Source organism: Grampus griseus (assembly GCF_964374135.1).
Source record: "Grampus griseus genome assembly, chromosome: 5".
NCBI classification, from domain to species: Eukaryota; Metazoa; Chordata; class Mammalia; order Artiodactyla; family Delphinidae; genus Grampus; species Grampus griseus.
The window spans coordinates 75,957,685-75,982,678 of NC_138998.1; the positions used below are offsets into that span (position 1 = coordinate 75,957,685).

At 43.6% G+C, this 24,994-nt stretch overlaps 3 protein-coding genes across 5 annotated transcripts in view; 2 read left to right on the forward strand and 1 right to left on the reverse strand.

Annotated features, from left to right (window-relative positions):
- Positions 1 to 580: 580 nt before the first annotated feature.
- LOC309822636 (large ribosomal subunit protein eL30-like) lies at positions 581 to 925 on the forward strand (the record flags this gene model as incomplete). Its single annotated transcript, XM_082654618.1, has 1 exon — positions 581 to 925. The coding sequence occupies one exon, from the start codon at positions 581 to 583 to the stop codon at positions 923 to 925; it is 345 nt and encodes a 114-aa protein (XP_082510744.1).
- An 8,946-nt stretch (positions 926 to 9,871) lies between these two features.
- DTX3L (deltex E3 ubiquitin ligase 3L) lies at positions 9,872 to 18,290 on the reverse strand (the record flags this gene model as incomplete). The annotated part of the gene is made up of 5 exons (XM_082655702.1): positions 9,872 to 12,143; positions 12,986 to 13,203; positions 13,630 to 15,165; positions 17,060 to 17,262; positions 18,101 to 18,290. The coding sequence occupies 5 exons, from the start codon at positions 18,288 to 18,290 to the stop codon at positions 12,074 to 12,076; spliced, it is 2,217 nt and encodes a 738-aa protein (XP_082511828.1). The 3' UTR covers positions 9,872 to 12,073.
- Positions 18,291 to 18,424: 134 nt separating this feature from the next.
- PARP9 (poly(ADP-ribose) polymerase family member 9) overlaps positions 18,425 to 24,994 on the forward strand; it is a 32,938-nt gene continuing 26,368 nt past the window's right edge. Inside the window, exons 1-4 of one of the 3 annotated variants that reach the window (XM_082654964.1) lie at positions 18,429 to 18,476; positions 22,536 to 22,755; positions 23,526 to 23,607; positions 24,413 to 24,446. In XM_082654964.1, the coding sequence (XP_082511090.1) occupies positions 23,593 to 23,607; positions 24,413 to 24,446 (49 nt within the window). In that variant the 5' untranslated portion in view covers positions 18,429 to 18,476; positions 22,536 to 22,755; positions 23,526 to 23,592. Of the gene's footprint in view, positions 18,477 to 22,535; positions 22,756 to 23,525; positions 23,608 to 24,412; positions 24,447 to 24,994 lie in introns of all 3 variants that reach the window. The other 2 variants (XM_082654966.1, XM_082654965.1) reach the window with 2 other exon arrangements.

The following is a 24,994-nucleotide window of genomic DNA, read 5'->3' on the forward strand; positions in this document are numbered from 1 at the left end:
ACAAAATGAAACTTCCCAGTAGGTGAAGTATTACCAACAAGGTTGACTGAATATTTTAAAAATCATGATTTAAGATCATGTTTCTCTTGTGGGACTATCTTTTAATTATTTGTTTAAGGGACAGTTGGTATTTTTGCCCATTTATATGAGCTCTTTCTACTTTTCAGTTATTGAACTTTTGTGTTTACGTGCAATTTCTCCATTCTTCTGAATTTTTAAAATCTTAGCTTTACTGATGTACTTTCCACCAAAGCTAAAACTATCTAAGTAATGAACCTGTCCAACTCTTTTCATTTCTATTCCATCAAAAGTCAAAAAGTGATTTCCTCTAGTGCTAGTCTGTTCACATACATGAGAGTGTATTTGTTTTGATTTTTAAGCATTTAACTTTCAATCCATCTGGAATTTTTTGGAGAGTATGGTGGAGGGTGTGGGTCTTTTTAATATTCTCCTTATTGATATTCTTATATACCAAGGGCCTCAAATTGGTTACCAACAGATTTCAACGTCTCCTTTCTCGACCCCTGGCCATCTTGGCGGCTGCTCTTGGTTGGGGGTGTCCCGCACCTGAGGCAGGGAGATGGTGGCTGCAAAGAAGAAGAAAAAGTCACTGGAGTCAATCAACTCTGGGCTCCAACTCGTTATGAAAAGTGGAAAGTATGTGCTGGGGTACAAGCTGACTTTGAAAATGATCAGACAAGGCAAAGCAAAACTGGTCATCCTCGCCAACTGCCCAGCCTTGAAGAAATCTGAAATAGAGTATTATGCCATGTTGGCCAAAACTGGGGTTCATCACTACAGTGGCAATAATATTGAATTGGGCAGAGTGTGTGGAAAATACTACAGAGGATACACAATGGCTATCATTGATCCAGGTGATTCTGATATTATTAAAAGCATGCCTGCACAGACTCCTGAAAGGTAAATCATGCACAATTTTTCTTTAATAAAAATGGCCAGAGCTTGTTTTTAAACAAACAAACAAACAAGATTTTAATGTCTGCTAGGAAAAATTCTTCTCATGACTCCTTTTGAACCTAGAATACTCTGATGTTCTTGCCCATTTATTTTTCCACATAAAATAAAAATTACGTGAATTCTATGAAGCATTTTATTTCTAATCAGTGGCTGGTCACCTGAATCCAATAATGTCATGTCCTGTTCTGAGTTGAGGCTGAGTTGCAGCCCTGGTAAGGCTCAGTCTACCTCAGTTTTACTCCTGTCTCTTCAGGATTTTTGGCAGAAATCCCCCTGATGAGTCCAGAATTCTAATCCTTGTACAAGATTTTGGAAGGCTCTGTTCTGCTTGCAGAAGTTTTCTGCTTCTGTTTTTAGAACTCTAGACTCATGCATCCCCAGAATTTAACAGATGATCTGAAGGGACCTCCCAAATCTCCTGCCATAGCTCTGCTGATCTGTCTCCCAGCTCTGCTGATCTGGTCTTCCCTGGGTGCGAGCCCTGGGATCATCAGCCTCGGGCCCACGCCCAGAATCAGCAACTAACACCTGGGTGAAGTGGCTGCAGAAGTCAGCCCTCCCTCTCCAAGATTCTCCCTTTCTGGAGTCTCAGCCCCTCCGGTTCTCTCTCGTTGACTCAGCAGCTCTCCTCTGCCTGAAAATAGATGATTTCTCTATTTTGTTTCAATTTTCTGGCTGTTTTAGGTATGAGGGCTGGTCTGTCACAGTCTAATCCAACTCAGTGAAATAAGTTCATTTCATCTTAAACATTTTCATTGTATCTTCTTATATTTTAAAACCAAAAAAGTTTCTAATTGAGATATATATTAAAAAAAAAACCCACCATGCCACTTCACACCTACCAGGATAACTAAATCAAAAAAGGCAGACAATAATAAGTGTTATCTAGGATGTGGAGAAAGTGCAACACTCATACGTTGCTGATGAGATATTAAATGATACAACCACTTAGTAAAACAGTTTTGCAGTCCCTCAGAAAGTTAGAGTTTACTACATGATCCACAAATTTCACTCCCAAGTAGGTACATATTCAAGAGTGAAACATATGTCCACACAAAAGCTTGTACACATATGCTATAGACAAAATCTTTGTGTCCCTCCAAAATTCATAAAGCCCTAATCTTCAATGTGATGGTATTTGAAGTTGGGGTCAGATGGGAGGTAATTAGGTTTAGATGACATAATGAGGATAGAGCCCCCGATGGGATTAGTGCCCTTATGTGAAGATGAAGAGAACAGATCTCTCTGTCTCTCTCTTTCTCTCTCTCCACTATGTGAGGAAATAGGAAGAAGGGGTCATCTACAAATCAGGGAAAGGGCTCTCATGAAGAACCCAATCATGCTGGCATCCTGACCTCAGATTTCCAGCCTCCAGAACTGTAAGAAATTAATGTTTGTTTTTTCAACCACTCAGTCCATGGTATTTGTCATAGCAGCCCAAGCTGACTGAGACAACAAATATTCATAGAAGCTTTATTCACAACAGTCAAAAATTAAACAATCCATCATCTCCAAAATATACAAATAGCTCATGCAGCTTAATATCAAAAAAACAAACAACCCAATGAAAAAATGGGTGGAAGATCTAAATAGATATTTCTCCAAAGAAGATAGATGGCCAAGAGGCACATGAAAAGATGCTCAACATCACTAATTATTAGAGAAATGCAAATCAAAACTACAATGAGGTATCACCTCACACCGGTGAGAATGGCCATCATCAAAAAAAATCTACAAACAATAAATGCTGGAGAGGGTGTGGAGAAAAGGGAACCCTCTTGCACTGTTGGTGGGAATGTAAATTGATACAGCCACTATGGAGAACAGTATGGAGGTTCCTTAAAAAACTAAAAATAGAATTACCATATGACCCAGCAATCCCACTACTGGGCATATACCCAGAGAAAACCATAATTCAAAAAGACACATGTACCCCAGTGTTCACTGCAGCACTATTTACAATAGCCAGGTCATAGAAGCAACCTAAATGCCCATCGACAGACGAATGGGTAAAGATGTGTACATGTATACAATGGAATATTACTCCACATAAAAAGGAACGAAACTGGGTCATTTGTAGAGACATGGATGGGCCTAGAGAGTGTCATACAGAGTGAAGAAAGTCAGAAAGAGAAAAACAAATATTGTATATTAACTCATATATGTGGAATCTAGAAAAATGGTACAGATGAACCAGTTTACAAGGCAGAAATAGAGACATAGACATAGCGAACAAACGTATGGACACCAAGGGGGGAAAGGGAAGGTGGGATGAACTGGGAGATTGGGATTGACATATATATGTATATATGTATAAAATAGATACATATATGTATAAAATAGATAACTAATGAGAACCTGCTGTATAGCACAGGGAACTCCACTGTACAGTAGAAACTAACACGATATTGTAAAAAAACTATACCCCAACAATTAAAAAAATTAATCCAAATGTCCATCATAAATGAATGGATAAATAAAATGTGGTATATCCATACAATAGAGTATTATTTGGCAATAAAAAGTAACAAAGTTCTGATACATTCTACAACATGAATGAACCTTATTTGATCACTGTGGTTCTACTTATATGACACTCTGAAACTACAGGGACCAAAATCTGACCAGTGTTTGCCAGGGGCTCACCTGGAGTGAAGAGGTTGATTACAAAGGGACTGGTGGGAGTCTGGGGGAGTGTTGAAGTTCTTTTATATCTTTGTATCTTGTGGTTGTTACACAATTGTATACACTTCTCAAAAGCCACAGAACTATATACTAAACAGTATGAATCTGCTGTATGTAAATTATACCTTAATTTTTAGAAATACAGGAAAAGTCAATTAGTTAAATAATTAGTTAAAAGATATAGTGAATGAGAAAAGTTCATTTACAACAGCAAGAAAAAAGATAAAATATATAGAAACAAACTTAAGAAATTTCTATGTAAAAAAGCATGAACACTCTTTAAAGACACAAAAGTAGATCTGAACAAACGAAATGGTGAGAACACCTCAACACCATCTCAAGATGTCAGCTCTCTGCAATTTAATTTACAAGTTTAATGCAATTCAAATAAAAATCCCAGCGAGCTTTTTTTTTTGACATTGGTCATAAATCAGAAGCCTATCCTAAAGTTCATAAGGAAAGAAAAGTACACAAGAATATGGAGGAGAACATTGAGATGGAAGAGCTCTGTAGGGGGACTAGTCCTGACTTTAATGTATATACAAAGCGTCTCTAAAATGGATGAATAAACAGGTCAATGGAGCAGTCAGTGGAACAGAAGTTCCAGAACAGCCAAACTACACCTAAAACTCTAGTATATGATATATAAAGGTGGTATCTCAAGTTACCGAGGCAGTGATAATCTTTTTAATAAATGCTGTTTGGATTTAAGTATTACCAGAGATAAAAATATGGATACCCATTCAGAAAAAAAGATAAAATTAGATCCATTTCTCAAAACATACACAGGAATATACAGGAAACATACACAGGAAGTTTATCAAGGAATAAACTTCAAATGGATCAGAGATCTAAATGTAAGAAATAAAGCATTATGAATAGAAAAAAAAAGCATGGGGAGACTATAACCTACATGTGATGTAGGGGAAAGCTTTTAAAATGTGACTAAAAGTCCAGATGCAATAAAATGAAAGATTGGTAAATTTTACTATATAAAAATAAAAAACGTTTGCCTGGCAAAAAAAAAGCCACAATAAGCAAACTCAAAAGACAAATGACAAAATGAGAGGAAATATTCATAGGATACATCACAAAAAATGACTAATATCCCTAACTTATAAGGAAAGTTTAAAATTTTGGGGGAAAGAGACCAAAAATGCTATGGAAGAGACTATGCACAACTCTCCTCTCCCAGGACAAGCCAGGGTGGTGAGCACCTACCCCAAGACAGGTGTAGAAGGACCGAGGCCTCTGCACCGATTTGCCCACTGCGAGGCAGAGCGTCGCGCGTGCGCAGGACGCCTGGTGGGACAGCAGGATCTCCCCTTCCTCCCCGCCCCCCTGGAGCCCCTCACTATCCAACCTGAGGAAAAGCGCCAGTAAGAGGACGGGATCCCCGGCTCCTGGCGGAACTCTAGCTCATGGCCTTCAGTCTTTTTGGGCTGAGGAGGTACAACTTGGAGGTCAGTTCTTCAAAGGGTCGGGGGCCCCAGCACCCCAGGACGCTTAGACCAGCAGCGGCGAGGGCGCAGGCTCAGCCCTCCTCAGCTCTGCTCATCTGCCCGCACTGTCGGGCCCTGTCCCACCCAGCAGGCTGTGCCTTGATCTTCTTTTGCTTTCTTTTTTTTTTTTTTTTTCCCCCGGTACGCAGGCCTCTCACTGCCGTGGCCTCCCCCGTTGCGGAGCACAGGCTCCGGACGCGCAGGCGCAACGGACATGGCTCACGGGCCCAGCCGCTCCGCGGCATGTGGGATCTTCCCAGACCAGGGCACAAACCCGCGTCCCCTGCATCGGCAGGCGGACTCTCAACCACTGCGCCACCAGGGAAGCCCTCGCTTTCTTTTCTATGAAAATCACTTATAGCTGTTTTACGATTATGTCACCTTTTTGGGACAGATGTTGCTGTTAGACAAATTCTGGGGTCAAAATCCTGGACTCTATAATTCATTAGTTGTGTAGACTCAGTCAACTGCATCTGTACAATGGGCAGAGCTGTAACTACTTCATGATGTTGTCATGAGGTTTAAATGAGATAATGTCTGTAGAGTGCCTCGCATATTTTATTTTAAAAAATCAATATTAGTTCCCATTTCTGCTGGGCAACCCATTTCTACCCCACCCCACTTTCCCTACACACTCATCCTCAGAAAAATACACTGGATCCTTTACATGCCCCCTAAGACAGGGATAGAATCAGGTGTCCCTCCGGCCTGACATTATTTAATGTCATTCAGCCAACATGTAGTGAAGGCCCTGGCATTGTGTTAAGATTATAAAGATGATTTGGACACGGATTCCTTCTCTCTGGGGTAAGTGTATTAGTAAGGGGAGAGAAAAGCAAAAAGAAAGAATACACATTTACTTGCTGTATCTTGAAAGGTCCTGGTGGGATGTAGATGGTATACTCAAAATGGGTAAGTGGATTTTGATATCACATCTGCATTAATAGAGATATGTGTAATATATTAGGAAACCAGAGAAAAGGTGGTTCATAATTTGGAGACAAATTAGAAAGAAAGTTTCTATACTAGTGGCATTTGAGTAAGAACTTGAGAGATGAAGAGGAGATTTGTAAGAGGAGAATGAGGTGCTAGGCCATGAGAGGGAGAGAGAGCAAGAGAGAGGGAGAGAGAGCAAGAGAGAGTGAGAGCACACCCTTGTGCGCAGAGCAAAGGCCAGAAGAATAAAAGTATAGACTGTGGTTTGGAAGAGTTGGTAGTCTGGTGTGAGTGGACCATTAGTGGCTTGGCGGGGAGGAAGGGACATGAGGTAAGCAAAGTAGAATGAAAAATACTTGACGGCCATGCTGTGGAGTTTGAACTTTATTTTCTAGGTCAGTGTCCTCAAAATGTGGTTCCCAGACCAGCAGTATCAGCATCATCTGGGACCTTGTTAGGAATGAAGATTTGGGGGCACAACCTCACATCTACTGGGTCAGAAACTCTGGGGGTGGGTCTTAGCAATCTGTGTTTTACTGAGCCCTCCAGGTGATCTGACACAAGATCAGGTTTGAGAAGCACTGCTCTAGACATCAGGGAGTCACTAAAGGCACTTCATCAGAGGACTGATGCAATTGGAGCTGTTTTTTCAAAAGATAGTTTGAGGTGGGAGGAAGAAGGGGGAAGGGGACAGAGTCTTTAGGGGGCATTCCAGTGATTCTGGTGGGGGAACAAGGAAGATGCCAACTGGACAGTGAGCTTTGAAATGTGGGAGAGGCAGGACTGGTGACAATAGATTTGTGGGGTATGGGTGTGGACAAAGAATGTCACCTGCCATTTCAGTGAAGAAAGGATGTTTTGGCTCTGAAGCCATCAAACACTGCAGCTGTCTTCCCCCACACCTGACCCCCACAGTGCACCCCAAGGGGAATTCAGGGTGGAGAAAAAGAGGATACTGGCTCTAGGTAGTGAAGATGCATAGTTTCGTGCTTTTCTATGTATATGGCTTATTGAAATTTTCCTTTGATTTGCATCTTAACTTGAAAAGCAGTGGCACAGGGTGAGGTAAGGGGTGAGAACCCAAGGTATTGCATAGCATTTTATCTTAGTTTGTTCTCACCTTCACTGACCTGATGTGCACCTCCCCAACAAATTGTTACCATCTTACTCTTTGCCTAGGGCTCTGTGTTTTAGAGGCTGCAAGTCTCAATTAATAGAAAAGGAAATAGTGCCCAACTCCCATATGGAAATCAAGGCAAAAACAGTACCAAACCAAAAGATAAGTGTAAGGAAGTCCAACAAAAGTTTGGTTTTTCTCCTAATGGCTGCTTTGATGCTATCTGTGATGTTGTGATTTATAATAAGAATATATGTTTGGTCTTCATCCCCATTTCTGGCACTGAGCTCCTAAAACCCTTGAAATTTCCGCAGTGCTGAGAGTGAAAAGGGTTCTTTTGTTATGTTAATGAGGTGACTTTTGGGAAGCACCTAAGGTTGGGGGCTGGTTGCCAGAGAAACCAACCGTGATTAGAGGGTTGGAACTTTCAGTCCAGGGAGAGGAGAGGGACTGGAGATTGAGTCCAATCACCAATGACCAACGACTTAATCAGTCATGTCTATGTTTTTAAGCCTACATAAAAATCCAAAAGGACGGGGTTTGAAGAGCTTCTGGGTTTCAATTCACTTGGAGATTTGGGGAGAGTGGCTGTTGTCCAACTGAAGTTCGTGTGCCAGATGCACAGTGAGGCCAAACAAACTGAAATGTTGGAGTTTGGAATGGAGAAAGGTTTATTGCAGGGCCAAGAAAGGAGAATGGACGGCTCACGCTCAAAAGACCCAAATTCCCTGATGGTTTTTGGGGAAGAGTTTTTATAGGCAAAATTGGGTTGGGGAGAGAGCTGCAGGGTGTGTGACCTCCCTCTGATGGTTTGGTGGGGAGGTAACTGGGTGGTGTTCCTGGAATCTCAATCATCAACTGTCTGGTTCCACCCAGTCTGAAGTCCACATGCTTGTTTTCAGCCTGAAGTTACCATCCTCCACCTGGGTGGGGACCTTAGTTCCTGTAGAAGAACTCAGAGATGATAAAAGAAATTTTCACATGTTGAGGTAAAGGGAAGTCCTTCTGGCTTATGCATGAGTTAACTTGAATTTTATGCTAACTAGAATAGCCAGTTTGTGGCCTATCAAACATACACTGTACATCTGCTTTAATTATTAAAGAAAAGGGTGCATTGACCAGAAGTAAAGAATGTCCATGTTAAAAATAAAGATTAAATGCCTCCCTTCCTGGGATGCCAATGCTGGTACTCCTTTGATGATGAGAATACCTTCCCAGGTGCGAAGGCCATACTACTTGCTGTGTACGTCCTGATGTTTTTTGGGTTTTTTTTGTTTTTGTTTTTGAAACCTTGAAGGAATGTATCCCTGACTTGTTGGATGTTCTTTGTTCTGACAAGACATAAAACTGTGCTGAAAACCATGCTTCTCCAGAGCAGGTCTCAAGAGTTATCTGAGAGGCTGTCTTCTGGGCTATAGCCCTCAGTTTGGCTCAGATAAAAGCCTTTTCTATTCCTATTATAAATCGTTTACTTATTATTTTTGTGGACAGAGATATGTATCCGATTGTTATGTATGCCCCTTGAGGAGGAACCAGGAGCCTGCCCATTGCTGCATTATTGCTTCTTGACTGCCTTTCCTTTGTTTCTACATTCCCTCACTCCTCTAATTAGTAACTGTTTGAATCTGCCCTTTGGAACTCAGAGAAGGTCTAGGAGGCTGAAACCTTTTTCCTACAAACAAGAAATGGGGGACACGGAAATGCTTTCATACCCAGAAGAGCCCCACAGGGTTCTGCTCGGTTTTGTGGCGCACCTGGAAAAGGCATGGAAGCTCCATGCCCTTTCCCCATAGGCATCTCTTCCATCTGACTGTTCCTGAGTTATATCATTTTATAGTAAACCAGTAATCTAGTGAGTAACCTGGTTTCCTGAGTTCTGTGAGCTGCTCTAGCAAATTACTTGAACCCAAGGAGGGGGTCATGGGAACCTCTGATTTTATAGCCATTGGGTCAGAAGCACAAGAACAATCTGGACTTGCAATTGGCACCTGAACTGGAGGGCAGTCTTGTGGGGCTGAGCCCTTACCTCTGGAATCTGATGCTATCCCCAGGTGGAAAGTGTCAGAATTGAGTTGAATTTTAGGACACTCAGCTGGTGTTGGATTGCTTCGATGTATGGGGGAAAATCCCACACATTGAAACTGGATGCAGAAACTTACTATCTTTAGGGAGACATCAAATATCTCAACATTATTTGTAATTCTCTTTTTTTTTTTTGGAGAAAAAGGTGCCCTAATTTGCTGGGGCCTAGTGAGCCATTTCAGTAATCCAGCACTAATGCTAGAAAGGTGAAACAAAAACTCTTGCAGCAAGGGGGGGCAAGTGTAGTTCGATGGGTTATTATGTAGAAGGAGAGAAGTGATGAAACCTGCAGCCTACCTTTACCTTTGTAGTAACCTATGTGTTAAGGAGGAAAAATACTAAGAAATGTGATTTTTACAGCTGAACGTGGCAGCAGTGAAGTCAACAGTAAAGTTCTATTGTGATACTATTTAGCAAAAGCTACACACAAAATCAAGCAAAGACATCTGCCCACATGGTATGTTGTACACTGTATGTATTGTAGGAAACACCCAGAATCTAAACCTAAGGAAAAAGAAGTGGGAAGGAACGCAATCTGTTCCTAAAATGGATATAACTTTATTTTAGCAGATATCAATGATAATACCTTCCACAGAGCAAGAGCAGTAATCCGAAGGCTCACCAACCACACTAGGAAACTTGCGTACACGTTGCAATCAAGGATCCAGACCTTAGCAGGGACCAAACTTTTGCTTTTTTGAAGCAAATTTAGCTAAAATATCCATAGATACAAAACAATCGTAACTCTAAGACTTTAATGAATCACCAAAAACTAAATGTCTAATCTGATTTTTTTTAAAAAGACATATCATTTACCTTAAACTTCCTCAACTCTCTGGACAAAGAAAAAGATTCTGGGTTTTTAAGTTCTTCAAACAGGAATTCCTCAGAGGAAATCTGCTTTGAGCACTGTGCAGGAATCCATTTCTGAGAGAAGCTCAGAATAATGAGGAGTCCTCAGCCTCCTCCATGGAGGAAAAGACCCCTGTAGGAGACAGTACAGCTCTAGGGCACAGAAGCCTTGGAGCCAGACTAACTCCTTCGAATCCCAGAACTTCTTATTAATTATGTGATCTTTGTCAAGGTACTTATCCTCTCTGTGCATGTTTTCTCAGTTATGAAACGGGGATGCCAATAGTATCAATCACACAGATATAAAGCTCTCATAAAGGGGACAAAATAAGTATACAATATTAACTATTACTGTCTGACCAAAAAAACTGTGTGTACACGTATCTTTAGGAAAAGAAAATGACATCTCTTTCATCATTTTTGGAGAGAGGCTGGGACATGGATAACGAGATAGTTTGCTATTAAAACTTCCTTCTGACTTGAGGAACCATTTAAAAGTAAATTTTGACATGTCCGTATTCCTTATGGTAGGCACGACTCTAGCCTTTTCTCTGTCCAGACAATTTTAGGGAGACATATTTTCAGGGAGAAAGCACTGACGTGGTAGGACTTAGCAAAAGGGATGAAAAGGGTTTTTTCTCATTTTTCTCATGAGAGTCTATGGAGATTCCTGTGATTTATCTGTTAAAACTGCAAGCGGGGTATACATAAAAGTACAATAGGGCTTCCCTGGTGGTGCAGTGGTTGAGAGTCCGCCTGCCGATGCAGGGGACACGGGTTCGTGCCCCGGTCCGGGAAGATCCCACATGCCGCAGAGCGGCTGGGCCCGTGAGCCATGGCCGCTGAGCCTGCACGTCCGGAGCCTGTGCTCCGCAACGGGAGAGGCCACAGCGGTGAGAGGCCCGCGTACCGCAAAAAAAGAAAAAGTACAGTTATATCCAGAGGGAAAAATGTTCAGAGATGGGTAGCATTACTAGGGCAGGGGAAGTGCACACCATATGGCAGGTTATAGGAATCAGCAGGGAGCAAGGACAAAGTTAGAGGCCGGTCAGAGTTCAGAGGTCATGAGTTCTGGAGTAAGAAACTCCATTTCCCAAATAAGTGGTGAGGACTCCAGAGCTGTCTTCCTTACTCCTGCCTCTGCCAAAGATTTAGGGAACATGTTTCTCTGCGGGGTTACTAGCAACTTGAGTCAGGCAGCAAACATTTATTAAGCACCAACTGTTCACCAGGCTCTGTGTTGTCAAAAATAATAGCCTTATTCCCTTTATTACCAAGGTTGCTCAGTCTCTGTCCTGGCCACTCCTCTGGCCATGGTGCAGGGAGGTTAACGGAGGTCTCTAATTTTCCATAACCAAAGCCTTCCTCCCACCCGACCACCCTTCACATTAAGGTTTTACTTTTAGGGTAGGGATCAAAGAGCAAACAGACAAAACTGAGGGACTACCCGAGAGATGGCAATAAAAGGAGGATCCACTGACAGCTGGAACTTCAGCTGAACAACACAGAAGACGATTTCAGATCCACAGCACTCCACCCCTCTAGCCTCCACAAAGATGACACGAGAATGAGGCACACTACCTCTGCAGCAAGATTACACAGATCTTCCAGAAAATGTAACACTCCAGAAATGACAGACCAGCAGATTCTTACTCTTACACAAAGCACTTCTTTTTTTTTTTTTTTCTGGCTGTGCAGCCAGGATTTTAGTTCCCCAGCCGCAGGATCGAACCTGTGCCCGCTGCAGTGGAAGCGCTCGGAGTCCTAACCCCTGTACCGCCAGGGAATTCCCCACAAACCACTTCTTGAGATGAAACAATTTTAAAGGTGTTTTTACATAAGGATTTAGATTAGAATTTACTCTGCTTCTTCAACTGTGCCTTTTGCAAGCTTGGCTCAACTTATCCTTCCAATACTCTTCTTACTCAATTCCTTTATGCTTCAGCTCCTGTTTGACGCGTTTCAGATAGCCAGGATCAGGGTAGCCATACCTGCAGAAGAAAAAGGCCCTTAGCTTCATCACAGATGGTTTTAAAGAATCTGTACAGTAGGTCCCTGGCATTAGCCTTCAGTGTTGCAAGTATTCACAAGCAATCCTGAAGGCTGATTTGTAAGTGTGCTGCTGTGAGTCATTTCGCTAGTGAGCAGGCCTAGCTGTCTGCCCAGGATCTGCATTCCAACAAGACTTTAATTTTCAGCTCATGGTAAGCAATGACTCTTATAAAATTATAATATACTATATTTTTAGGGACGGTAATCATTTTGCTACAGGAAGATTTTCAAATTTGGGAAATTAAGTCTTAAGATGTATTCCCTTTTGAATATTAAGGGTCTGAGGTATTCTATCTGAATTTCATAAACAGCAATTGGATTGCCCATAATACAACTTCCATCCCCATTAAGTAAGACTTTTTCTAGAGTTCTGTTAGCCAAGTGAATTTAGGATCTCTATGGACTCATGGGAGGGGAGGGTAGAAGAAAGGGTGATCTTAAAAGAAGACGAAGTAAATAACATTCCTAGGATCTACCCTTCAAATAGACATGAAACCCCAAATTAAATCACCTTAGATACCATTCATCTTGGATTCTGAAGATCTGCTGCCCACTGATGCAAAATTTATTAACTGTATGACGCTTTGTGGTTGGGAGGGTAGAAGGTCATAGGAAGCAATCTTTCTGTCTTTGAGATTATCACCCCAGATGAGCATCTGTCAAAACACTGCATCCAATCCCACTGCTAGAAACTGTCTCCTTGCAGTCACATCCTCAAATTGCCATGTTTTACGACCTCTAAATTCTGTTTAGCAGCCATTCTGCTTCAAAAGCTTCTCACCTTTCTGGTCCCCCACACCTGGACGTTTTGTGGTGGATATCATTCCACGTAATGACATCTGAGACTCCTAATACTCTAGAGTCTCCCACTGTGAAAATCAGTTTTTGGTCAAAGGCCCTACGAAGCAGATGCAAAACCTCTCTTCCTTCCTCGTTATCAGGCAAGTATGCAGTTCGACATATTCCAGAAAATCTCTTTCCTGGGTTTGGGTGCTCTTTCTATATGAAGGCAAGAAAATGTCACATGAAAACATTGTGTCAGAATTTTACTAGATGTGTAGATGTGTTCATATGCATATAGAACAAACAAAAATCAACAAAAGTATTCAAGGTTTGCTCACGTTCCCCATATAATTCATATTTCTCCTCTTTCCCCAAGTTCATGCTGGGAACACTATCCACCTTCCTGACTTCCCCCACTCCAGTGCACAATCACCACCCACCCTTTCTCTGCCTTAACAGACACAAAAGATACCTAAATTATAAGTAAACATTGTTACCGTTATCAGCATTTAAAATCCTTGCATATGACCATGGAGGTAACTACCTGGGAAATCCACTGTCTAATTGGTAACAGAACAGTCCCCGTGGCTCTGGTGATCCCAGCACACTGGAAAGAAACCCATGGACCTCAGAAACACTTACTGTTTGTACGCCTCCTTCGATACTGTAAGTAATCACAATGGTGCCATGGGATTCATAACCTGGAAGTGAGTCTCTTTTGAAAATGACATTCATGTTTCCGTCTGGCTGATTCCCTTTCTGGACACCATAGGAAGTCTGGCACAAAGGACAGACTGGCTTATATGACAAGGCTTTGTTGATACAAGGGCTGCAGAAATCATGCTTGCACTTTGGGAGCACTTGTCTGTTACTAATGGTGTTCAAACAGATGGTACATATGTCCTTTTCCTTGTCCACTTCTGACACCTCAGAACTGGCAGAGCGCTGCAATGTTGGTGAAGCTGTTTTTGAATCATTACTATCCGTGTCCGTGGGTGTTTCATTCCATTTCTCTCTAGCTAATGGAGACGTTCCCCCTCTGTTTAAGACATACTGTTTTGCCTTTGTAAGGTGATCTGGCAACCCAATCAAAGTCACTGACTCTTGATTTAGCACAAGGTCTACACCTGGATGCCTTTTTCGAAAGTCATCAGAGAACTTGGTCCCATGTAAGTGCTTTCTCTCCTTGTCCAAAAGTTTCAGCCAAAGAACTTCTCTCATAATCTGACCTGAGACATGTTGATAGGCATCAATGAAACTTGAATAAGCATGCACAGATAGATCTAACTCCTTGGTTTTAGGTTCAAATAGAATGTAGGTTTTCTGACTTGTTCCCCAAACCCTACTTTGAGTGTCGTACTTCTTTTCGATCTGTGATATCTCCTGGAGTAACTCTGCTTCTAAAAGCTTATAGTGAGCAGTGTCAACCTCAATTCCATTCATCATGTGCTTGGGAGTCGATATTTTCACAGGTGCCTCGACAAGACTTTCAGAGATTTCTGAGGCAAGAAAACGTTTGGCAGCTGCAATGTCATATGTGGTCCCAAGGAGAGTTAATTCTCCTCCTTTCTCCTTTATAAGGAGCCTTGTAAACTGGTGACTTAATTCCTGTCTGATTTGGTGTGCCTGCTTACCGTCTGCCAGGGTAACACGTTCCTGCTTCAGAGTCTTCACACGCTTCTGAAATTCTCTGACAAAAGACTCGCAAGCTGCTTCGAGGTTACCTGATTGACTTGAGGTGATGTCTAAACAGACCGTATTCGGAGAACTCTTCCGAGTTTTAATTTTTATCCCAAACATTTTCTCTATTGAGTATATTTTATCACGGCAGGTGTATGTGAAGTATTCAAAGAAAGCCAAGGGAACTTCAAAATGGTTGCTTTTTTCTTCCGACCCGGTTTTTGGTTCAGAGGGAGAAACACAGCTGTTCCCGTCCTGCTGATGGAGTGGCTCCCTCTCTGTTGTCAAAGGGGAAGATTCTCGTTTCTGCTCCTTTTCCAGGAGTTGTTCACTCAAGAAGCCATGTATTTTTTCAATATCTCTGAAGTCACCACGCACTTTCTCAATTCCTTCATGGCCCTTCACTCGCTCGACACTGGGGCAGAGAATGGCGATGTGTTCCCTCTGCTCTTTAGAGAACAGGTGACAGTTCAGTTCAGCTGTGACAGTAAGAAAGATCTGAAATTTTAAAAGGGAACAAATAAAATCTATTAGACATCCAGGTCTACGCTCCTCTCAGGAGAATGTCTAGAGACTAGAGAAATAACCGCTGTGACTTCTTTCCAATCCTTTTTGCAAAGCATGCAATGTATTACAACCCAGAGGCACCCAGCCCTGTCTGTATATTAGAATGGCCTGGGGAGAAAAAAAAAAAAACAAAAATACCCAAGGCCCAAGCACATCTCCAGAGATTCTGATGTAAATGTAGAGCCCGGGCACTAACATTTTTAAAAGTTCCATGGACAGGAAGTCCGGATTCTAGAGCTGCCACTCTTGCTTTGACCTTGGGGAGTAGGGCGGAGGGAAGGCACTTTGTTCGACTTTCTGGGTAAATTGCTGTGTCTCTCACTGAAGAGTGTCAGCCTGGGAGGGAGCCATAAATCTGAGGATGATGTTTTTTCCTATTATTGTTTTTTCTCTTCTGCCCTCGTCCTTCTTTCTTTTTTTCTCTTTTTAAAAAACAAAACAAAACTAACCCCCTAACTGCATGCAATGTTGCTGGGCCCTCTAAACCCTGGCCTTTAGAAGCTCAAGTATAAGACAAACACCAGATTAGGTGAAAAAGGACAGAGGCAAATTGAATGTAATATAAAAGCAAGATTTCTAATGTTTTGTTCTCCCTCGAGGTCTTTGCACAAGCTATTTCCTCTGCATATAACATCCTTCCTCTAGATCTTCAAAATGTTTCCTGAATCCAGCCACTTCTCACACCTCCATCAGGACCACCGGAGTCCAAACCATTGTCACCTTGCGCCTGGCTCACTGCAACCCCTCCTAACTGGACTCTGACCTTCCACTTCAGCCTCTTCCTAGATTCTGTTCTCCACACAGCAGCCAGAGTGATCCTGCAGAAATGTGAATCAGATCACTCTATTCCCCTGCTTAAAACCATCTAAGGAATCTCCTAACATTTAAGTTAAAATCCAAAGTCCTAACCTTCATCCCTCAAAGACCTGACTTCTAGGTACCTCTCCAAGTTTCTCTCTCTCTCTCTCTCTCTCTCTCTCTCTCTCTCTCCCCCCCACCCCCCCTCCAGCCACGCTTATCTCTCTCTTTGAAGCTCTTGGGCTCAGGATGTGAGCTCCTGTCTGGATGTGTGTGGGGAGGGGGGGAGGGGGGGTGTCAACTTTACACTTGTTTTTTTCCCCTCTGCCTAGAACCTTCTTCCCCTAGAAATCCACTTAGCTAGCTCCCTTACTTCATTTGTGTCTCTACTCAGAGGTCACCTCATTTGAGAGGTTTTTCCTGATATCCTATTTAAAATAGTAGTCCTGTTACTATCACTTATCCTGCTTTATTCTTCTTCCTAGCAGATATTTATCACTGGCAGATATTTTATTCTGTATCTATATGTTTACTATTATTGTCTGGTTCCCTCACTAGAATGTTAAGGTCCCTGAGGGCAGGGTCTGCTGTGCTCCTGGCTGATCTCCAGCTCCTGTGACAGTGCCTGGCACACAGTAGGCAGTTGATTTGTCCAATGACTCTGCATGGCTGGCCCCTGCTCATCATTCAAGTCTCAGGCCAAATGTCACCTCCTCAGAGACTCTGACTTCTGGTCGGAAATAACACAGATTCCTTCTCCTTCCTTGCCCTGGCCCTGTCAAGCTCTAAGGCGAAACCCCATTATATTTTCTCCTTAGCACGTATCACTCTCTGAAATGGTTTTATTTATTTTGTCTTCTTGCTTATTGTCTTTCTATGTACCTCTCCCCAGCAGGGACCTGTCTGTTGTGTTCACCTCTGTGTCCCAATGTCTACAACAGTGCCAGGCTCATAATGAATCCTCAGCAAATGGTCCCTGGACTGGAGAGTTAGCTGCAGGAACATACCTAGCTCCTTCAATACTCACCTTCTGGACACAGGAATCCACAGCGCTAGAAATGTCCTTTTCATTTGAATGCTTCTCACCAGGGCTGGCCCCTTTTTGTGACTGTGTCAAAGAAGACATCCTGGTGTTCTCTGCTGCATTGTCATTGGGTTCCAGGAATATAGTCACAGGTTTGTTGTCAACCACAATTTGGTGCTTTCCTTTCTTCAACACTCCCTCCTTACCTTCAGTGGAGACATTAAATACATACATACACATAGAAATGGGAGCAATTTCAAATAATCCTCTTACTCATGCATCTGTACCTTGCCCCAACAACCCTCCCAGTAAGGGCTGCTCCCTGCATATCCTGGAATGGTGGGTTGGTGATAAGGTGAGGGAGCTATTCAAAACTCTAAAGTAGGCAGGTTAAGTTCTACTGTAGAAAGGAAAGCTTAATGATAATGGAATATCGCCCACTCATTAAAAGTCATGTTCCTGAAACTGTTGCCAGTTCCCCATTTCCCTGACACTCATTATGAGTTAAGTGAAAACAGCAGGAATCAGAAGTGTAGACTCAGTTTTAGAACTACTATGTGTTTACTGACATTCAGAGGAAAAGGCTGGGAGGAAATCTATCAAAATGTTCACATTGTTTCTCTCCAGGTGGTTTTCTTTATTCTTTTCTCCCTTTTCCCTAGTGAGCATATATAACTTTTCGAATTCTCAAAAACAAATCAGTGGAATAATTATGTAAAACATAAAAGTGAAATTCCTAAGTGACAAGGGCTGGGGGTGGCAAGCGTGTTCTGAGAGCTGAGACATAGGAGTCACGGCGAGGAGACTGCGAAGTATCAACTTTAAGGCACAGTCGGCCCAGGTCAGAGACTGGGCACTTGTGAGCTCTGTCCTATTCTCTGGGTTTGCGCCTCTTGCCAGCAGGACCCCCAGGTTCCTGTCCCCCACCAGACTTTTTCCCGCCCTCTCTCCTAGGTCAGCTTGAACTGGGTCTGCATGGAGCCCCCCACCCCTCCCCTCTTCCCAAGGACGGTGGTTGCCCCCCAGCCCGGGCCCGCAGCTCACTCGCCCTATGCACGAACTGCACCCGGAAGGTGTCCGAGTTGGGGTCGTTGCGGTCCCGGGCCTGCACGATGCACTCCCCGCCGCCCGACTCCCGGCTCTGGAAGTACTTTTCCAGCTTCCATGGTAGGCGGGTGCCGGGATGCGACACCCGCACGAGCAGCGGGGACGGCGGGCAGAGATTCGAAGCCATGGCTCTCCTAATGGGGATGACGCCGCGACTCGCGACGCCGCTGTGCCGGGCACTGGCAGGGGTGCGTCGGGCCCCGCCGCCCTGGAGCGCAAAGTTTCAGTTTCGCTTTCCCGGAGATCTCTCTCGGTTCCGGGCAGAGCCGCACCCGCTCCTCTCTTCGCTGCCCTCCCTGCCGCGGACTGCCGGGTGAGTAGGTCCCGTCCCCTGTTCCCGGGGCGGTAGGGCGCCAAGGCGCCCGGGTCTCCTCTCCTGCGGACTCGGGCGGGGAACGGGCCGGGGAGAAGCGGTCGAGAGACGCGCCCAGGGCCAAGCCTCCCCTGGTGAGGATGGAGGCTGGGCAGATGCTCAAGTCAAAGAAAGTTTCTCCTGAGTTTTTGATTCCTTTTAACTCTTACTGTTGTTACTATTATTTGCAGCTGAAATGTAATTCATATTCTGAATTCAGGTTAAACTTACCTACATTTTTTAAAAATTTGAATTTGTTCACCTGCGTTGTGACACATCACATGTTACCTTCTCTAACGCTACGCTTTAGACTGGCTCTTGGGGCTTTTCTGCTCTCATTTCTCGATTTGGCCAATACTGAACTGCATGCTGTGCCCTGTGTACTAGGGAATAAAGGTGAAAGGGGAGGCACCTGACCTCACCGGCTGGTAAGGTGAGGTAGACTTGTGACTAAAAAAGCAAAATCTCTTGAAGGCCTTGATAGGAAGTTTGAAGAAGAATCTTAAAAGAGAGAAGGAGAGGGAGGGATGGGGAGCATCAAAAGCACAGAGACCACTGCATCTGAAGCACAGAGGGGACACTGAGGCCTTGGGAAGCCGTGATGAGTAAGGGAGATGACAGAGGAAGGGTCTAGACCAGTGCTGTCCGATAGAAATATAATGTGAGCTACATATTAATTTTAAAATTTTTGGTAGCTATAATTTTTAAATTACAAACAGGTGAAATTAATTTTATGTTATTTAGCTCACTGTATCCTAAATTAACCATTTAGGCATGTAATTAATGTTAAAAACTTATTAATGACATATTTTACATCCTTTTTTGTCATCCTGAGTCGTTGCAATCCAGTGTTTATCTCACATTTACATCACCTTTCCGTTGTGATTAGCCACATTTCAAGTGCTCAAGAGCTACGTGTGGCTAATGACCCACACTGGACAGCACAGTTCTAGACAGTGAAAAGTCTTCAAGATCGGTTAACGAGACATGGAAGGCTCGTAGGCAGGGCAAGCAGGAGAGTGACATGTCAGATGTGCATTTTAGAAAGCTGGTGTTGACAATCATGTGAAGGACACATTTCCATGCAGGGATGAATGGAGGTGGAGAGGCCAGAGGTAAGGTTTTTTTGCACGTGGCTGGTAAGACTGGAAATGGGTGAGTCTTTATGAAGAGCAATTTGGCAGTGCTATCAGAATTACGACTGCGTATACATCCCTATTGTGCAGTTCCACTTCTAGGAATTTGTCCCGTTTATTGATTAGCACCTCTGTGAAGTGACCTATGTACTAAGTTGTTCTTTACAGCCTTTTTTATAATAGTAAAACATTAGAGGGCTTCCCTGGTGGCGCAGTGGTTGAGGGTCCGCCTGCCGATGCCGGGGACGCGGGTTCGTGCCCCGGTTCGGGAGGATCCCACGTGCCGCGGAGCGGCTGGGCCCCCGTGAGCCATGGCCGCTGAGCCTGCGCGTCCGGAGCCTGTGCTCCGCGACGGGAGGGGCCGCGGCAGTGAGAGGCCCGCGTACCGCAAAAAAAAAAAAAAAAAAAAAAAAGATTAGAAACTCCTTGTGTCCATAAAAGAGGGTACTAGCAGTTGAATAACTTATAGTGCATCTATGCAATGGAATGCAATGAGCAGTAGAAAGAAGGAAGACCCTCTCTATGTGCCAACATGGAAAGATCTCTAGAATACATTAAATGGAAAAGGGAAGATGCAGAACAGTGTGTATAACATGCTGCATTTTGAGGATGGGCACAGGCTCTGAAGAGCACTCTGACCAAGGTGAAGTCCCAGAGCTTCCTCCCCATGAAGGCAAAGACCCAGAGGTGAAGGAGAGTTTGGAGAAAATCGAGTAGTTTCGCAGCACTGTAGTTCCGCCGGAGCATTGGGTATGTAATGGGGAGGCTGGGAAACGGATATGGCAAAGAGACCCTTGAATGCCAGGCTGAAGAGCTTGATCTTTACCACAGGTGATGGAGTCTGCTGAAGGTTTTGAGCAGAGAGTGCTTTTCAAATAAATGCCTTCTTTGTGAGGAAAAAAAGATGCTTTTGTGTAAAAATGCTTCTGGAAGGACACAGGAGAAGCTAATAACAGTGATTGCCTCTGGGAAGGGAATTTAGTGAGGGGAGTAGGAGGGAGCCTTTTATACTTTCAAAATTTGAACAATTCAAACAATAAAACATAAAATTAAGTACATTTAAATGTTTAAAAAGAATGTATTGCCATAGCTCAGGCAAGGGGCCCTGAGGCCCTGAAGTGAAGTGGTAACAATGGGCAAGGAGGGTAGGGCCGTATCTGAAAGTGATTTAGGTGGACAAGACCCAGTGATGAGTTGAATATGGGACAGAAGAGAAGATTCTAGATTTCTGACTTGAGTGGATGAATGGTGTATCATTTACCAAGCTGTGGAATCTAGGAGATAAAGCATGGATTTTGGAGGGGGTTGGGTGAGGGTGGGTAGCTGTGCGGGGAGTGGAAATGAGGAGACTATGGGTCCAGTTTTGCAGAGGCTGTGTTTGAGGGGACTATGGGACGTTCAGGTAGTCTTGAAAAGTGAGGCTTAGGAGAGCCTAGAGATACAGATGTGGGAGTCATATTTGCATCTGGTGAGTTGAAGTCGTGAGAGTGGATGAGATCACCCTTTGAGGGTGTACAGAATGAGCTGAGACGTGCCTCTTGACAAAATCCTGGGACAGTTGACTGAGGCTGAATCCAGGGGAAAGGTCTGTAAAGGCAAAGTGAGAGGTAACAAAAGAACCAAGGGAAGATGGTATAGGAGAAGCCAAAAAGCAGAGGTTCAGGAATCAGAGAATGAAATGAAGAATGAAACTATAGAGAGAGGTCAAATAAAGATTAGGACAGAAGAGAGTCCACTGGGGTTAGCCACGTGGAAGACACTGCGAGCAGTTTCAGAGGAGGCTGGGGATGAGCTGGGAGTCAGACTGCAGTGGGCTGAGCAGACAGGTGGATGGAGAGTCAGCTCCTTCATGCTGCCCATGAAGAGAAAGGAACATAGTAGGAACCAGTGATGGAAAGCTGGGAAGGCTTTTGTTGCTATTGTTGTTAAAATAAAATAGAAGAGATTGAATGTTTTGGACAATACGCTCCTTGTTTTTAATTTCTTTGGGGTTAAAAGAGTGTCATCCGCCACTGTCAAGTCTATCCCAGAGCCCTTGAAGCCTGGTCTGAACAAGAGTATACCCAGAGAAAACCATAATTCAAAAACAACACATGCACCCTATGTTCATATCAGCACTATTTACAATAGCCAGGACATGGAAGCAACCTAAATGTCCATCAACAGAGGAATGGAAAAGAAGATGTGGTACCTATATACAATGGAATATTACTCAGCCATAAAAAGGAACAAAATTGGGTCATTTGTAGAGACGTGGATGGATCCAGAGAGTGTCATACAGAATGAATTAAGTCAGAAAGAGAAAAGCAAATATCGTATCATAAAGCATATATGTGGAATCTAGAAAAATGGTACAAATGAACCTATTTTCAGGGCAGGAATAGAGACATAGACATAGAGAACAAATGTATGGATACCAAGGGGGAAGGGGTGGGGAGGGAGGGCTTGGGAGACTGGGATTGACACATATACATTATTGATACCATGTATAAAATAGACGGTTTCTGGGAACATACTGTATAGCACAGGGAACCCTACCTAATATACTGTGGTAACCTAGATGGGAGGGAAGTACAAAAGGGAGGGGATATCTGTATGTGTATGGCTGATTCATTCCGTTGTGCAGTGGAGGCTAACACAACATTGTAAAGCAACCATAATCCAATAAAAATTAATAATGAGAAAAAAAGAAAACAAGTGCAACATCATCTAAAGAAAAACCCACTGGAAGCCCACAGTGGGAGCAGATGTGGCAGTTTTCCTTCTTTTGTGAAAACAGCAGTGCCCTCTGGAGGCAAAAATGCGTCTTCTCCCTGCATTTTTGGATTATACTTGGACTTGCAGCTTTTCCTGACATGTAAGAATAATCCTCCTGCCAATGCAGGTCACACGGGTTCGAGCCCTGGTCCAGAAAGATCCCACATGCTGCGGAGGAACTAAGCCCGTGAGCCACAACTACTGAGCCTGCACTCTAGAGCCCATGAGCCACGACTACTGACCCCAGATGCCTAGAGCCCGTGCTCCGCAACAAGAGAAGCCACTGCATTGAGAAGCCCGCGCACCACAACGAAGAGTAGCCACTGCTGGCCGCAACTAGAGAACCTGTGCGCAGCAATGAAGAACCAACAAAGCCAAAAATAAAATAAATAAGTATTACCAAAAAAAAAAAGAAAGAATGATGGTGCTCTGATGCTGTAGAGAGTCGCACAAAATTTTCCTATTGTAGAGGCATCAGAAATCATTTCAGAGGCCTAGAGGCAACTATGTGGAAACAAGTGTGGGCAACGGTGTCTTTAAGCATTTTTATTATTATTCTCCTCAAATTCACAGTCTTTCATTCCTACCTGTTAGAAGGAAAAATTATTAAAATATGTTTTCCCACGGTCTCTGATTTTTATCCAGACAATCCCCTTTCTAATTCGATCAGAGATATTTATCACAAACTCAGTAACGTATGTCCTCCACAGGCATAAGCACAGTTCCCTCTCTTTGGACACCCTTCAGGGGTCTTCACTCACCCATAGGCTGGTTTTTTCCTCATTGCTCTTTGAATGCTGTGCTTAGTTTTACCATTTGGTATCATCATCCTCTTATAAATATGTAAAAGCCTGCTTCGTCCTTTAAGGCCTGGCTCTAGCCTCACCTTCCTCATAAAGCTTTCCCTGCTGTAGCCCATACAGTTATTTCCCTTCTTTGAATCTCTCTGTAAAGGATAGAGGGTAAACAGTAACAACAGCAGCAAAAGCAATGTGTGCGTCTTCACCGAGTGAAATTAAAAATCACTCAAGATCAGAAATCTTGTTTAGTCTTCCTGTTGTGTATTCTCACCAAATTCCCTAAGATGCTCATCATATTACATCCTATTCATTCCTAGAAGGAGGCCGCCACGTTTGGGAAAGACAAAACAGAGTAAACATTGAAAGACCCCAGAGACCTGGAGGATGGACTTTTCCAAGGTAAAAAGCATAAATGTATATAAGTAATAAACTTTGATCAGCACGTGAATAGTTCTTCCTGTAATAGCAAAAAATCTGGGGTCTTCAGTTATAACTGGTATACTTATTTGGTTTTACTCTCCCAGTAAAAGTTTTCTCTTTGCCCCATGCGAGAGATGGGGACTCAGAATATGCTAGTATAATCAACAGAGTCAACATGAGGATGGGTGATTTTTAAAAAAATGTCGCCTCAGTATCATTTTTATTCTCTCTACTCATTCAACAATTCTACTTTTGCAGCACGCGGGGAGGAGGAGGATGGAGGAGGAATAAAAATAAGGGACTAGGGAAAAGGCACCTCATTTGTTTATCCTGAAAATTCCACATTCAGGCTTGTATCATGAAGTAAGCAATTGAAAGTGGTAGATGGGGAGGTGTAGCTGATGAGGCTCATGTCCCCATGTTGTTCTGTCTAGAGAAACCCCACAAACCTTTGGAGATTGGATCCTGTCCGAGAGTTTTGGGTCATTTTGGTCTGTGACCTTTGAGCCTTTTCAAGTGGTAATCTCCAGCCCCTCATCCCATCCAGAATTAAAAGTGCATTGGCCTCTAGGGAAGCGGGGTAGAGTCAGTGTTGGCTGGAACATTTAGTATTTCAGGTATCTCAGGCACACTGATTAAAAAACAAACGTGTTCCCCTTCCCCCTCAAACCCAGTGTTCTTAGGAAGGTTTCTGTTGCTTTGTGTTTATGAAGCGGTATTTGTTATCAGTAATCTGTAAATCATTCGGTCTCAATTTTTTTTAAACCACTCTCACTTTTCACAGGGTGTCGGAGCAGCAGCTTACAATGAGAAATCAGGTAGGATCACCTCACTCCCACTCTTGTCTCAGAAAATCTTTGCTCATATCTTTCCTCAGTGGAGAAAGGGGAATACAGAGGAGACTATCTCCCCCCACAGATGCTCAGGTGCGTGACTGCAGGACCTTGTGGGGACCGGGCATATGCCTCAGAAGGGGGACTGCTTCAGAAGCAACGTGGCACCAGCAGATGTGTTCCCTTAGGGCTCCCGTTGATCTTATCCTTTGCCCACAAGATGTGAGACCCTTCTGACCACAGCCCTAGAACTGAAACTGTTGATAAGAGGTGACCCACTGATTGTCTCCTTGCTCAACAAGGCTTGTAAGAGCCAAAACGGGGGCTTCCCTGGTGGCGCAGTGGTTGAGAGTCCGCCTGCCGATGCAGGGGACGTGGGTTCATGCCCCGGTCCGGGAAGATCCCACGTGCCGCGGAGCGGCTGGGCCCGTGAGCCATGGCCGCTGAGCCTGCGCGTCCGGAGCCTGTGCTCCGCAACGGGAGAGGCCACGGCAGTGAGAGGCCCACGTACCGCAAAAAAAAAAAAAAAAAAA